This window comes from Aquarana catesbeiana, linkage group LG01 (assembly GCF_042186555.1).
Source record: "Aquarana catesbeiana isolate 2022-GZ linkage group LG01, ASM4218655v1, whole genome shotgun sequence".
NCBI lineage: Eukaryota > Metazoa > Chordata > Amphibia > Anura > Ranidae > Aquarana > Aquarana catesbeiana.
Genome location: NC_133324.1, coordinates 869,096,938 through 869,113,546, shown reverse-complemented (window position 1 = coordinate 869,113,546; position 16,609 = coordinate 869,096,938). Strand labels below are relative to the sequence as shown.

Sequence of the window (16,609 nt, the reverse complement as noted above, 5' to 3'; positions counted from 1 at the left end):
ATGTCTGCTGACAGAAGGCATGTCCACAATTAGTAATGACACACACGTTGTTAAATAAGCCTGTGAGTGAACTGCATTTAAAGAACTAGTATTTCAATTTTATTTTTTTTTAATGTGCATGTGGAAGATCAGCGGCGTTCAGGGCCGCTCCCTGCCCCTGCACACCTGTCCATACAGCCGCTTCATCCCCATAGAGGAGTAAAGCTGGATACACCCTACAACTTTTGTTGTTCGATTTCTTTTAGATTTTACCTTGATTGCAAACAAATTGAAAGGTTTGACCTCATGTTGTTTGGTTTTGGTTAATCCAAAGAACATTGTATAGTGTGTATCTAGCTTAACGTAGGCTGCTTGTACGCAGCTCCAGGTGGGTTCATCTGCATACACAAATTCACACTGTATAGGCCACATCGCCTATGTGAACAAGGGGCCTAAAGTGACCTTCACCCAATAAAAACATTTTCTTTCCTGTTTCTTCCACACTCCCTCCTACACAATAGCAAAATGTTTTCATCGTTTTTGGAAAGTTTAGTACTTTTTTTGTGCTCCAGAACTTTCAGCTTCCCCCACCTAGGTGGAAATGATGTAGGGCCTTCTAGAATTTCCATGTCACACTTCCTGTGTATTTCCTTGCATACACACAACATAGGTCTCTACAAGGCCCCAGATACCCAAGACCAGCAATGTTTGTACAAATACAATGGAGGTCCCTTCTCATGTGCAGATATGCCACAAGTCTCTGCTAGGTCCCGGTGTGGAAGAGGAGCGGCAGGAGGATAATTTCAGACGCAGGGAGGTCCTCTTTAATCTAAATTTTTATTAACGTGTTAGTGGTTTTAAAAAATTGTTTCTATATAATTTTTTTTATTTGGGGTGGCCATATTTGCTCATTACATAAGTAGACTTTACTTCCTGCTTGTCTTTTTTGTAAGGCACATCTACTAGATGATTTTTTTGTTTTTACCCCTCCAAAAAAAGCAGTCTCTAATAATGTGATCTGTGTCTAGGCTTTGGGGTGAAAAGTAAAAACTGACTACTGATTCAGGTTACATTATTTTACACATCTATCTTTAGGTCAGATCAGTTTACATCATCAGTCTACATCCGTTTTTTTCATCTATGGACATAAACGGAACAGATCTAAATGGATGACATCCATTTCGATGTGTCCAAATGGAAAAAGACAGGCTTTTTAGAAAAAAAAAAAAAAAAACTGACCTTAACGTACATGGCTATAAGTGGATGTAAACGGATGATTATCTGCTTACATCCGCCTGCCCTAGACATAAATTGTGATTTCAGTCTGTATCAGTCTAAAAAAAACTGACAGATGGATCTAGACTGAATGCCCATGTGAAAGGGCCCTTAGGTCATATGAGGGGTCTCAGGAATCGCATTGATTATTCATGAAAGAAAGGGTACTTTTTTTCCCCTATGTTAATGATGACAAACTGTATGGTGTTCTAAAACTGGGAGGAAAAGATCTTCCAGAATGGCTTTCTCAAACAGAACAAGATTGTTCAATTCAGGATGCCCAGACAAACATTATATAATTATTTACTCCATAGTGATTCACAAAAAGTATAACTTTTAATTTTTGGGTTTTTCAAATCTGTTATAATGGTATATTTAATGATTCTATAATCAAATGGGTTTCTTTTATACAATACGGGCAGCACTTATTTCAGAAAATTAGATTTTTTTAAATGAGACAAGCGGTGAAATGAGTACTTTGTTAGGAAAGTGACAACCACAACACAGTAGCTATGTACTCCGGTTGTTGTACAGTACACCCTGCCACAAATATTTTGAGTCAAATTGTCATTCTTGCTGTTCTGGCTGTGTGTGTTCATTCTGAAAGAAATCTCTTTGTTGCTAATAAGTGTTTATGGCTTGGTGTCTTGAATGGAATAGCATGCTGTTCTCATTAAGGGTTGTTATTAGACTATCCCATTCTGTTTAGCCGGTTTAGTCACATTGTTGTAGTTTTATTCTTGACTGTTGGTAAGCTGGAAGCCATTGTTTAAGTTTTTTGCAGAAACCCTCTGGAAATTCTTAGATGATGACCATTGGTTAATGCTTTGCTGTACTTTCCGGTTCAGTCAAAGGCTTTCTCTAAATTAGAGGCCTAGTCATATGTTGGTCTATTTTATGATTGCGTGCGTTTATTTTGTTTTGTGTTTTTTTGCTTTGTCTTGAAAGGGTTTGAGGCTTGTTTTGTTTTTTCTCATTAATGCGTATTAAACTTCTGATACAGAAAGCCTATTCATCACAGCTAGAGATCTACAATCAAAAGGGAGTTTGGAGTTTAATTTGCAGTACTATAGGTCTAACATGGCAGGAGCTGTCAGACTTTTGCAGATAAACCACTGTATCTGGGGTAAGGATCTCTTCTCTGCAGAATACTGGCAGGGAATAGACTTTTCTACCTAGGTTGTGGCTGCTTTTATAAAGCGAGCAAACCAAGCAAGCTGGGCATACATGTGGGTTCCCCCATCCATGCTATACAATGTAAATGGACAAATCTCCCACTGCTGCAGCGGTCAGAATACTCCCTGAGAATTTTGTGTAGCTGTCATAAAGAAACCATTCCCTGGGAGGTAGGGCCCATGCTTCTAATGTGCTTTTCCCTTTCCAGAGATGGCTTTCTGTCTTGTATATTTTGTCAGTAGAATAAAGGAACTCTGGCAACCAAAGACAAGGGTTCATGAGTTTACAATAGTACATGGGCCTGGAGGGTGACCACCATGAGTGTATCAGAATAAGGCATTGTGGACCAGTACCCAAGGCAAATTTTTGTGCACCACATTGTTTCTAGATAGTGTCTCTATTTCAACCTAGTCTATTCCCTCATCTCTGGATTCTTTTATGTAAAGGAATTGCATTTAATTTTGTAATTTACTTGAGGAAAAAGCATAAATACTAAACTGGGTCCACCCTGTGACCACTGCTTTGTACAGCTGCCAGAGGGCCCACACTGGTGATATGGTTGACTAATTCGGCATGGTGACTCCCCCCTGCAGTGGTCCTTCCCTCCCAGTAGAGAGACGTATGCAAGTGCTTTGAGGCCTGGGCACATCTTCTATCCTTCCTGGAACCTGAAGCTCTGCAACAGTTGGAGAGCCACAAGTTGCCTGATACTTGAGTTTGAAAAGATGCTCAGCATTTTTGGAACATCTTGTGGTTGTGTAAGAAATGTGATCATCTTAGACCCCTGTGTTGGTTGTCAGTACTCTAAATATAGCATTTTTTCATATTTATGTATTGTATACAATTGTATGTTAATACTTCTTTCGGTGTACTTCTAGTAAATGAGATCTGGAGATCTGTTTTATCATTTGGGCCTACAAGGGGTATATTTTAAGTAATTCTGAGCCAGTGTTGGACTATTTTCCACGACTACTTATAACCCTGAGAGAACATCCTTGGCTGGACTACAGATGCTCAACTTTTATCTTGTGGCCTGTTGAGCATGGTTGCATATCCTTTCCATAAATCTATGCATCTCTACCCAAGGATTTGTAATGGTTAAAACCCCAATCAGATCCATTATTTATTTTTTCTGCTGTTGGTGTCCAGATGAGATCCCACTTCACTTACTGCCTTAGTAATGCAACAGGAAGTGAGTGGAAATCTCTGACCGGAGTTGCCCCTAATGGAAGATTTCCCCTCACCTCCTGGTCTGGCCTCTTTTTCTCCAAACAACAAAAACATACTCTATAAATATAGCAATAGTTTTGGTTTTGAACCCACACATTCAGACTTCTAACTCCTGTGGGTTTAAATATTTTCTGCTGCTTTACATGAAAGCAGGATATTTAAAGGTTAGGTGAGACTTCAGATGGTTAGGGTTGAGTTGGGTGTTGTGACTTTGTAATTTTATTTAGAAGCAATTATAACGATACAATCTGCTACGCCTCATAAGAACTTTATTTATGCATGTCTAAATATAAGATCATAAAATATATGTTTGCACAGCACAACCCAACACGGTTCTGCAGTTATAGGCTAGGCCTTGCTGTTGCTATTTGCAAAGGTTTGGGTGTTTTTTTTTTTTTTTTTTGCAGAGTACTGAACCAACCATACATAACAGAATTTTCCACTATAGCCATAGACCTCTTTTCTAACAGCACTATGTTACAATTGTTCTTCAGACACTTTTCTATTAGTTAGTTGTTTGTTTCTTGTAGTGAGCAAGTTTTCTTTTTTTTTTCTGTTGACACAAATATGTTACATTACAAGCATAGTTTACTATATTTGATATTTTGTTTTGATCAGATGGAAAAAAAGCACACTGAGCAAGCTTTTATTTGTGTACCTTTTTAAAATGTATTTAAACACAAAAATGTAATACAGTGCCTTGAAAAAGTACCCCTTGAAATGTCCTAGATTTTGTCATGTTACAGCCAAAAATGTAAATGTATTTTATTGGGATTTTATGTGATAGACCAACACAAAGTGGCACATAATTGTGAAGTGGAAGGAACATGATAAATGGTTTTCAATTTTTTTTTTTTACAAATATGTGAAAATTGTGGCGTGCATTTGTATTCAGACACTGAGTCAATACTTTGTAGAACCACCTTCACTGCAATTACAGCTGCAAGTCTTGGGTATGTTTCTACCAGCTTTGCACATCTAGAGAGGGACATTTTTGCCCATTCTTCTTTGAAAAATATCTCAAGCTCTGTCAGATTGGATGGAGAGAGTCTGTGAACAGCAATTTTCAAGTCTTGCCACAGATTCTCAATTGGATTTAAGTCTAGACTTTGACTGTGACATTCTTACACATGGTAATGCTTTGATCTGAACCATTTCATTGTAGCTCTGGCTGTATTTTTAGGGTTGTTGTCCTGCTGGAAGGTTAACCTCTGCCCCATTCTCAAGTCTTTTGCAGACTCCGACAGGTGTTTGGCTCCAATCATCTTCCCATCAACTCTGACCAGCTTCCCTGTCCCTGCTGAAGAAAAGCATCCCCACAACATGATGCTACCACCACCATGTTTCACAGTGGCGATGGTGTGTTCAGGGTGATGTACAGTGTTCATTTTAGGCCAAGAAGTTTAATTTTGGTCTCATCTGACCAGAGCACCTTCTTCCAATATGTTTGCTGTTTCTCCCACATGGCTTTTCACAAACTTCAAACTGAACTTCTTATGGCTTTCTTCTTGCCACTCTTGGCCAGATTTCGCGAGATTTGTGGAGTGCAGGACTTCTCCTGTGGACAGATTCTCCCACCTGAGCTGTTGTTCTCTGCAGCTCCTCCAGAGTCTCCATGGGCCTCTGGGCTGCTTCTCTGATTAATGCTCTCTTTGCCCGGCCTGTCAGTTTAGGTTGACGGCCATGTCTTGGTAGGTTTGCAGTTGTGCCATACTCTTTCCATTTTCGGATGATAGATTGAACAGTGCTCCGTGAGATGTTCAAAGCTTGGGATATTTAACACCGCTTTACACTTCTCAACAACTTTATCCCTGACCTGTCTGGTGTGTTCCTTGGCCTTCATGATACTGTTTGTTCACTAAGGTTCTCTAACAAACCTCTGAGGGCTTTTCAGAACAGCTGTTATACTGAGATATCATTTACACACAGGTGGACTCTAGGTGACTTCTGAAGGCAATTGGTTGCTCTAGATTTTAGTTAGGGGTATCAGAGTAAAGGGGGCTGAATACAAATGCATGCCACACTTTTCACACATTAATTTGTAAAAAAAAATTGAAAACTATTTATAATTTTCCTTCCACTTCACAATTATGTGCCACTTTGTGTTGGTCTATCACGTACAATCCCAATAAAATACATTAACGTTTTTGGTTGTAACATGACAAAATGTGGAAAAGGGTATGAATACTTTTTCAAGGCACTGTATATTAGATTACCAGTCCTTGGATGTGATGGCTGCATTAGGTATGTTCCCCCCTATAGTTCATAGTTGAACTGAATTTTTTTTAAACTATTTTTTTTTTTCTTTCTTTCTTTTACCCTGGTGATCCATCTGTTAACATTCTTCTGTATTAGGACTTGTACGCTCAATTCGTCACTGTACTATGGAAGAGCAGTGCAGCAACCCCTAGACAGCAGTATTGTCATGCTTTTATAGAGGTTTAGGCCAGCCATACACAGATTCAAACCGTTCATGGGCAGGCTGAATGTACCAAGTTGATTGATCAACTTGATTACAACCAGCCTACTGGATTCTCTTGGGATTAATGCTAGCGGCTGTTATAGCCCTTAGTGAAAATTGCTGTCTTCTCCCAGCAGGGACGGCTGCCCCCGCCTCCCCGCCGTGAGAAGACAATTCTTTATTCCCCTGTCAGCACTGCCTGGGTTGCAGGAAAGAAATTTGCACCATGTATGGCCAGCCTTAGATGAGCTAATAGATTTAGATGGACTTTACATAAGTGACTGACAAATGAATGTCTAACTTTAGCTAACCCTTTTTTAAGCAGTTTCCCCTTTTGAGATGAAGTTTTGCATAAAAAAAGCTGAGAATTCTACCCACCACTTTAAGTGTTTAAATGTTTTTTCTCAACCCTCCCAACTGCCACTATTGCTGGACAGCTTGGTCTGTTAAAGTCCGAGTCAGAACCTCCCTTTTAAGTTTCTAAAAGTTGAGGTGATCAAATCGACAATCGTTTTTGACTGTGCAACAAGAATTCTGGTTGGCCGCACGTCTAGTAAAATCACCTTTTTATATCAGCAAGTCCATAAAAACATATCCAAAAACCTAAATGGAGGGGAATCATCACCAGCTTAAATCGTTTTTAATTGTAATGGCAAAAAAGATTGACAGAAGGATGGAAAAAAATTTCTCAAACAAAATTCTAACTGTGAATTTGGTTTTCATTTGTAGTGATGTGTGTGCATCCGAAAATCAAACGTAGAATTCAAAACATTAGCATGTAAATCAAACAAATTTTTCAGGGTTTTCATATGAAATCTGCCAATCCCATAATACTATGGAATGCTGTAACCAACAATTTTATGAGTTTCTGTACAGGAGTTCAAAATAATTCTACTGGTATATTGTTCTGATTATACCTCCTGAATCTACTAATCATTTTTATATGCGGATTTCACCCTTTTATGTATTCCTAATATGCCCAGTCCTGGATTGTCCGGGGTTGGGCATTGGTTCAAAATGAAGGCTTTGAGTCTGTTTTGTGTATAAGTGGTGGAAATTGAGGTCTGAAGACATGCCTGTTAGCACCGGGCTCAGTGATCTTTTTGTATGGTGGAAAAATAGGGGGACCCTTTGCTGCCAAATCTTCAGTTATACGACCTTTATAAAAGCTGCTTCATTCTAATGAGCAGGCTTGTCGATTGATATATATATATTTTTTTTCCAGCATGCTTTTGATTTTCTGACCTCAGACATCATGGGTTTAGCTTTGCATCATGTGGATAAAATGACATAAATGGTGGGATGTAATTTGGTTTTGGTGGTTGGTATTAGTTCACTGCTTTTAATAGAGCTTCGTATTTATTTAACACACGTGAATTTCCAAACATGGAGCATAAAATTCCCTCTTCACTTCTGAGATGTGTAATGCACATCCTTTAAATTCCTTGTGTTATTTCCTCTTCATCTGGTAGATGTTTCCTATGTTGTAATCCAATATTGGAGGAAGGTCTGTGCGTTTTGCCTCTTCAATGTAAAGCTGAACTCCAGCCTTACCTTCAGTCTGGCACAGGCTCCCCTCCTGTGCTGAAAAATGCTTATTCTAATTTCACTGCCCTCTGTAAGCTTCTCACTGTGTGCATTATAAGCTGCAGCAAGTCGAAGCCTGTCTTTTTTTTTTTTTTTTTTTCCATCTGGAGGATGTCAAGCATCACATAGCCCTTTCCTTCCTCGCCTAACTATGCTAGAGTGATTTGGTATAGAGCTAGTCAGTCTAGATGAGGAGCTACTAGTCAACTGTTCAAATGCTTAAATACACGAATTACTTGCAGTACATTTGTTGGTATTGGTTACAAAGCTGTTTTTTGGGATATGTTTAGATAGGGATGATCGATTATATGGAAGAAGAAAAAAAACATTACCTGTCATTTTCCAGGGCAGATTAGGTGCTCTTTCAGATGGAGGGCAGTAAAGACAGGTGGTTGAGCTGTGCTTTCACTTACCTCCTGCTGCTCAGCCACCTAAACTGTCCCAAAACAGCTGGACAGGGCTGTACAGATGCCACTGCATTTTTAACTCTGGGCACAAAGTTTGACAGGTAATGCCACCTGTCAAACTCACCTATTAAGTTTAATGAGGTCGGGCCACAACCCTCTGTAATGCAGTCAATTGCGGCAAGGTAGCATGGCAATATAGGGTTAAATCAGGTGATGAGGTGTTATAACGCATCCTAACCACATGTCAAATGCCCTCTGAAAAGTTCTTTTAGAGGGCAACGAAAGTCTGAAAGAGCCTTTAGGGGCTGATTAAGGGAAAAAAAAAAATGTGCGCACAGTAAAAGCTAAAATTTGGTTGCAGTTGAGACCCACTCGGTGTGATTACAATGAAATATTTGTATACAAAACAGTGTGTGTGGAGCATGAATGAGGCATTATGCCAGTGCTTCACAACCTGTTTAGCTCAGGTTAAAGATCGACGACTGCACAAATACTTGCCCCCCCTAATGTAAAACGGGGGCATATTTAACTTTATCCAATATATACTAATGTACTAATAATTGCATTATTACCTTGGCTATTCATGACTGTCCTCTAAGTAGGAAAGTTGTCTTTCGTAGGAGTACAGATTGTAGGAGCGACTTTTGTGACCTTGCAAGGGTATCCAAAGGACCCCTTTTTCCATTTTCTTGATAGGAAGCTGACCGATGATCCGGTATACTGTATGCAGCCCTTACAGAACTCCCATGGCTTTACACTGATCTTTGGTTCAAATGTATACTTATTATGTTGCCTGCATCCTTTGCACTAGTTTTAATTATTACTCTGGTTTCCATTGCAGCCTATTGTGAAGCAGTCTCCATGGAGCAGCCACCAAGGAAGCGGCTGGAGCACAGGCAGCATGTCCTGGGGTGGTATGCACGGCCGCGATCGCCGAACCTCCAACATGGGAATGCCTGGAACAATGAATCAAATCTCCCCTTTAAAGAAACCCTTCTCTGGAAACGTCATTGCTCCACCGAAGTTCACACGCTCCACTTCATCCCTAACTCCCAAATCCTGGATTGATGACAACGTGTTCAGGACAGACAACAACAGCAATTCTCTCTTACCCTTACAGGTAAGAATGGTATGTAGTACACTCCACCTTGTGCATATTTCACTCTTTTTATTTGTTAAATGCTGATGAAGTATTTTATTATACCGACTTGCATGCTGTATTCCCTAAAGATTTCTGGTTAACGACAAAAAAAAAAAAAGTGAATTACATGTCTGGTAATGAGATATTTGACCACTTTTTACGGTTTGCAGACAATATGTTGTGTTTTTGTTTTTTTTTTTTTTTTTGTTTTTTTTTTTGTTTTGTTTTTTGTTACATTTTTATAACTCTAGTTCATTTTCCTAATTGAAGAGACACTTTTTTTCCCCCCCAAAAAACAGCAAAAAATATATAAAACTCGTCATGAGGGAAATATGGGACCTACATTGCCGGCCACCTTTTAAAAATGGCATTTGCCTGCCTGTTGATGCGTTTAACACTCTGCTACACAAACCTTATATGCAAAGTAAAATTTTTTTTTTAAAGTCACTCCTGTCATCTCTTGTACAGGTTTGGCTAGAATGGGACTAAATCTCCTTTTTTAAGATTTGCTGCTGTTGGCTGCACCATAGATAATGGAAATGTTTCCATTATTCAAAAACACTAATGCTCCTAAATGAACCCACTGGCCCTTCCTCTGCTCCTGCAACCACTATGTACACTTATTTGTATCTATAGTACCTGAATATTCAGTTGAGGATAACCTTTTTTTTTCTTTAAAAACTTTGTAGCTCTGATCCCCTTTTACCAATCTGAGTTTTAGATGTCTCCTGCATTCAGTATGGTCCACTGCTGTTCTCTATATGGATTATTTCCACTGGATGTTTTTGGACCATGTGATCCTGTACTGTAGATATAATTAAGTCTATGCTAAAGCTGAGAAAGTCCTAGTGGTTTTCTTTAGGAGTATAGTTTGCTGACCCACTGGTATCATTACTCGTGTGTCATCTGATGACCTTAAATAGGTATGCAAGTCCTGGTTGTAAGCTTCAGACATGAAATATGAACAATGCTTATCCTTCTATAGTGTGTACTTGCCTGTGTAATTAGCACTAAGTGACATTTCTGTCTGCTGCTTTGTTCCTCTGGTATCAGGATGAACCACTTCTGACAATTTTTCATGACACCAAGAGAAAAAAGGTGACAGAGAGCTCCAGTACACAGCCTGTGTGACTGACAGCCTCAGCTCTGTGCCTGTGAGCTATGTGAATGGGGTGTGTCCTTTCCTCTGAGCCCTGCAGAGTATTTTTAGCTCTCTGCTCCTTTTTTTCTGAACTCTCAGACAAGCTTACACATTCAGCACTTTGAAGGGATGTAGAAGAAGAAAAGACTGCAGATAAACCGGTACAACTTTGTGTAGGCTGATTTTTCATCTGTTGAGGCCAGTCACTTCACTGGGTATATGTGAGGGTTTACAACCACTTTAATTACATGTGTGTTCCAGATAAGTGACCCAGAGTATTGAAGCCAGAAGCAGTTAGCATGTTTAGGAGGATAGATATGCGGGTTTCTCTCATGACTGGTTTCTTTTTATTTGGAAATTTGAACTGAGGGAACCTGGCTGAGGCTGGTGTTTGATCCATCTCAGTACAGTGGAGTTGAATCGGAAAAGGGCAGGGAGACTTGGTTGTGATGCAAAGAAAGAAGCCAGCATTTAATCCATGGGTGTGTAGCAGGAAGGACAACACTCCTTCAGGTGTGGTCAGGCAGTGGTATCAATGAAAGGTATATGCAGACTGATGAGAACATTAGTGATGCCACACCCTGTAAAAAATAGCTGTGGAGGCACCAAAAGCTATGGATGATGAGCACCAACCTAAAGCTCTGCATGGCATGGGGGGGGGGGATGCATACAATGAAATTAATATTTGGGGAGTGCAACGACCCTTGTTTAGTTTCAGAAAAGCACTAGATAAAGTGAATGCACCTCTTACCTGTCTGTTTTACTGGGCATTGGAGGGTACTGTAACTTGGTATTTTGAGAAATGTGCATGGGGCACTCCTTCCTTTCCGTTGTATATGAGATTAGATCTGAGGTTTTACAGATTTCTGGAACTCATGGTGCCTAAAACTTTACAACTGGGGGCTGCACTGAGTGACTATTGAGTGCAGTGCACACCCCTCACTCATTGTCCATAGGACATCATTGGAGATTTCCCTCACTTCATGTCCTTGGGTCAACCTTTTTTTCCAGAAAGGAATATTTTATAGGTTAGCCTCAATCATTATCAAAATTTGATTAGACTTAAAAGGTACCATCATCCAAAATAGTAAATGTATATAGGGAGGGAGGAGAGCGATAGACAGTTGCTTAGGCTGTCAGCTATAACCTCCAAAAAAAAATGGACTTTCTCGGCACCGGCCACAAAGTTTGATTATCATAAAATAATTAATTTCATAAAAATATTAAACGAAACAATGTTTATGAAAGCAGTAGGAAGATCAATACAGCAATACTTTAAGACTCCCAGGCTGAAAACTGGTTAAAGAGTATATTCAGACTTATACAGTCTTCAACAGTTTCGCGATCATAGTACCGCTTCTTCAGGAGAAAAAAATCTATAAAATAGATGATATAGATCAACAGTCATAAAAAATCTAATGTATCAAACAACAAACAATAAGTATAACACAGCAAAAAAGAGCATAACTGCTTACCAGTGACTCAATGACCAAGCAATAATTTCATCCGCCAAGAGTTCCCCTTGCGGTGGACAATATGTATGGTATGTACGTACAGATAAAGACTAATGATGAAAAAGGGGAAAAGAGGGAAAGAAAGAGGTGGGGGGCAAGAGACAGGAAGATGGGAGGAAAAGGGGAGGGAAAGATTGGAAAGTGAGGGGGAGGAAAAGGAAAGGTGGAGGGAAGGGGGAGGGGAAAAAAGAGAGAAGAAGGCGGGTTCTGAGCAAGTGTAGAATGAGGGTAGGGGGGAGGAAGAAGGGGTAGGGAAAAGGCAGAAAAAAGTGGGGGTGAAAGAAGGTTCAGTCATATAGAAAAATACATACCAATCATGTCACAATAAAAACCAAAGAAGACCAGAAGCAGTTCATTGAAATAGCACTGCCGGTGAATCGCCTTGGTAAACTCACTAAATGGTTATCGCTCTATCCATCCAAAAGGGGGCGGTATTACAGCCTTGTAGTCTGTAATGCAAGGCAAAAGTTGCATGTCAATAGAGAAACTTCTCAGCAGTTTAAAAGTCGGCACACGGCCGTGCAAGAGCTGGATACAAATCTTCCTGGGTTGGTCTTAAGCTTCCCCACTGGGCAAAGACATCTGCACTGCTGGCAAATGGGCTTGAGCCCACTTATAAGCACCCCAACCTGGAAGGCGTCAGGCGTCTTTTCGCCGGGATGGCTTTGCGTGACATCACTGAGTCAGACCACCCACACTGCGCATGCGTAGACCACGCCGCAGCGCACACCGTGTGAGTCAAATGGGTGGGGTGCCCAAAACCATGATGGTGCAAGCAAGGGGAGGCCTGTCATAGATGGGCCCTGCCTGCCAGGGAGGTCACATGTCCGCCAATGTGGGGAAATGAAATAGCGGCCGAATAAGCCAAGCAGAGAGTCAGCTGGAAAGCTTAAAGATAAATGTATATAAATTATCCATATTAGGTCTAAGGAAAACTATAATAGTTCTACCAGATGATACTGATAGAAGTATATTATAAAAAGAAAAAGAACCAAAGGAAAATTGTAATTCTCAATCTATTTTAATGATTTTTTTGGGAGGGTATAGTTGACAGCCTAAGCATGTCTCTTTCTCTTTCCTTCCCTCCCTATATACACAGAGAGGTAGAGAAGGAAACTGTCCAATGGCAACACAGACTAGAAACCTCTTTCATAATTTTTTTGTCTGTTTCTCTGTTGCAAATTTTCCTTGTCTTCTTGTCTGGTAATAGGTTGTCCCCAACTAGAAACCAAGGGAAAAGCATTAAAACCTGACAGGCATTGTAATCCTTCCACACACTACCCAGAAATGGGAAAAAATGTGGCTGTAGATACTTTTGGCACATGCTCTTTAGATGAGCCAAGAATGTATGTTAAAGCTGATCTCTAGCACAACCATTTTCATTTAAATATCTTCCTTATTAGCCAAAGGATATACATCTACTTTGTGTACCTCAAATACCTTTTACAAACCCAGTTAATACCTTGTAAACATAGTAGTGACATCATCACTGTGCTGTACACAACCTTAGCAGAGCTGCGCGAGGGACCCAGCAGGCTCCACCCACTACAGCCTGCCTCTGTAGTGTCTAGAGGAGGGGGCGGATACCAGACCAGTCGTCCTGCAAAAGGAGAGAGTGGCACTGACCGGTCTTATTTTTACAGGAAGTGTCTGCAAGGTGGAAAAGTTTAACTGGATTATTGCACAGATCTGGAAGAATATACAAAGGACACAAAGATTAAATTAAGAATACACATGACAAATGGGCTTATTCAATCTTTACTTATCCTGGAGTTCAGCTTTAATGAAATGATTGCTTGGTAGCCACTAACAGCTAAATGCAGTTTTAAAGCTTGATGAAAGCCCTTGAAACATACCCTGGATTTAACCCCTGGATATAAGATTTGTTGCGCAATCTTGTCATCACCCAGATTTTTTTAGCTTGCCCTGCATTTACGTATCAGTGGAAATGGGAAGGCCATGGTATGTCCAGATACTTATGTACTAAGTATTCTTTGTGAGATATCCTCACGGTGGGTGCTGAGAACTCGTAGGAGCCCGGTAGAAATCTGTTGGTGAAGCAGTGGCTGGCGCCGCTTGTGTATTCTGACAGCGGCTGTTACTGGCTGTCAGAATACAATAGTCCAGCAGGGGGGATTACTCCAGTTGCACCTTTTTGGCACAGGCTGTTTTAAAATGAAAACCTATCAGTGTATGGCTTTAGGAATTCTACAGTCAATCTCTGTAGCAGGTGTAAGCTGAGTGTGGCCTGTCTCTGCTCTCTGGCAAAGGGCCATATGAGCCAGAAGACTGCAATGCCTTACAAGGCTGTTCTGCTGTGAAGGACGAGCATGTTTTTCAGTTTTTGTTTTCATATAAGTGGGGGGTAGCCTTGTAAAAAAAAAAAAAAAAAAATACCACACAATTAAAAAATAGGTAACAATATTGAAGTGTTTCCTTTTTAGTATACATTTTTTTTATTTTTATAATTCATTAACTAGATAAGCATGCAAGCAGGAGTAGCCTATAGTGAACTGTAGAATGTCATGATTGATTACCAAAGCTGGAAATAAACATTATGAATTAAAGCGGAGTTTCGCCGAAAAAAAAAAAAAATTAAAAGTCAGCAGCTACAAAAAGTGTAGCTGCTGACTTTTAATAATTGGACACTCACCTGTCCCACGGTCCAGCGGGCGTATGAAGCCCCGCTCCTCTCCCCCCTCCTCTCCATGGCGCCGGCATTCTTCCTGTGGCTGGGCACGCACTGCACATGAGCGAGCCGTGCTGCGAATTGCTGGGCAGTCTTCTGGGACCTGTGACTAAGGATGGGCTCGGGCCTGTTTGCGCACACCACGTGCAGAGCCCGCCAGAAAGTCGGCACAGCGCTGCGCTAATCACAGGCAGAGATCGGGAAATGTCTCACTGCCTGTATTTAGCAGACTTCCTGGCGGGCTCTGCATGTGGAGTGTGCGAACACACCCGAGCCCATCCTTACCTGTGACGGGACCCAGAAGATTGGAGGGAGGGGGGAGAGGTGAACTTCCTTCCAGGGCCGTGAAGCCCGGGGAGGAAGTGGGAGCTGGGGATGCCTCTAAAAAAAAATATAATAGAATATAATATATTCTGTTCTACAATTAATATTCTATTCTAATAGTAAGTGTGTATATATGTGTGTGTGTATATGTATGTGTGTGTGTGTATGTGTGTGTGTATATATATATATATATATATATATATATATATATATAATGTATGTGTGTGTGTATATATATATATATATATATATAATTTTTTTTTTCTGTACATATGTATTCACATAAATAAAAATGTGAATGTGTGTAACAACCAAATTCAATAGAAACAGGAAGAAAAAATATATATAATAAAACATATATAAAAATATATTTATATATGTATATTCAGCCCCATATACTCACACTGCACTGGATTGGATGCAATCTGTGACACCTGCAGAAGAACCAAGGGGTAAACTTCCAGGTTTGACTTGGGCGAGGAAACTCTGTTTAGGGTGTTTTATTTCCTTCACCTTGGGATCCAAGTCTATGGGATAGAGAGCGCTTACCTCCTGGTCGTTGAAACTAGATGAGAGCGTCTTTTCCTGGATTAGAGAACAGGTGAAAGCCATTGCTGCCGGCAGGCTGATGCACCAGGTTCATATGATCTCTACAACTTGAGGTCCAACAAATCTGGTAAGCAGCTTTTGGTTGACATACTTTTGGGCTGGAAGAATATTCGGTGCCTTTCCAAGTGTTGAGAAGTCTGCTGATACTTTTAACATTATATACATGGATTTTGCTTTTGCTTTATACCACCATTGATCACTACCTTCACTGTGTGCACATCTGGTTCACATGGACATTTTGAGTGGTATTTTTGGGTGGCGTTTTTTGAATAATTGAATATATATATATATATATATATATATATATATATATATATATATATATATATCTATATAGATATATATATCTATATATCTATATAGATATATATATATATATATATATATATATTTTTTTTTATATATATATGTTTTATTATATATATGTTTTCTTCCTGTTTATATTGAATTTGGTTGTTACACATTCACATTTTTATTGATAGGTTATTTCAATTTATAGCACAATATATCATGTTATGGCTCACATGGTCATTTTATGTTGTGTTTATTTTTAGTTGTTTATGGTTTTATACAATCACATTCTCATTTTAGGAATATTGTTTTCACGTTTATGTCCTTTAATATTAGGGAATCACCTATGGATGCGCGCTTGTTTCTTTTTTGATTATTTCTGTTTTTAGTCTTTTGTATTTAGGCTAACACTAGCAGCTGCACCGTTTTTTTTTTTTTTTTTTTCTCTGTTTCACATGGTTAGCGCAAATTACACCCCTTTTAGCTATATATGTATTCACAGTCTTTGCTCAATACTTTCGTTGCACCATTGGCACCAATTGCAGCCTCAAGTCTTTTTGAGTATGATGCTACACACTTGGCACACCTATTTTTGGGCAGTTTCTCCAATTCTTTATTGCAGGACCTCTCAAGCTCCATCAGGTTGGATAGGGAGCGTTGGTGCACAGCCATTTTAAGATCTCTCCAGAGATGTTCAATCTGGGTCATGTCTGGGCTCTGGCTGGGCCACCTAAGCACATTCATAGAGTTGTCCTGTAGCCACTCCTTTGTTATCTTGGCTGTAT

The 16,609-nt window shown here is 39.8% G+C and overlaps 1 protein-coding gene across 8 annotated transcripts in view; it reads left to right on the top strand.

Moving 5' to 3' along the window:
* The window catches only part of CPEB2 (cytoplasmic polyadenylation element binding protein 2), a 151,223-nt gene that overhangs the window by 42,062 nt on the left and 92,552 nt on the right, over nucleotides 1-16,609 (top strand). For 4 of the 8 annotated variants that reach the window (XM_073609947.1, XM_073609929.1, XM_073609913.1 and 1 more), the window contains one exon: nucleotides 8,957-9,235. In XM_073609947.1, coding sequence (XP_073466048.1) covers nucleotides 8,957-9,235 — 279 coding nt within the window. Of the gene's footprint in view, nucleotides 1-8,956; nucleotides 9,245-16,609 lie in introns of all 8 variants that reach the window. The other 4 variants (XM_073609938.1, XM_073609921.1, XM_073609905.1 and 1 more) reach the window with 1 other exon arrangement.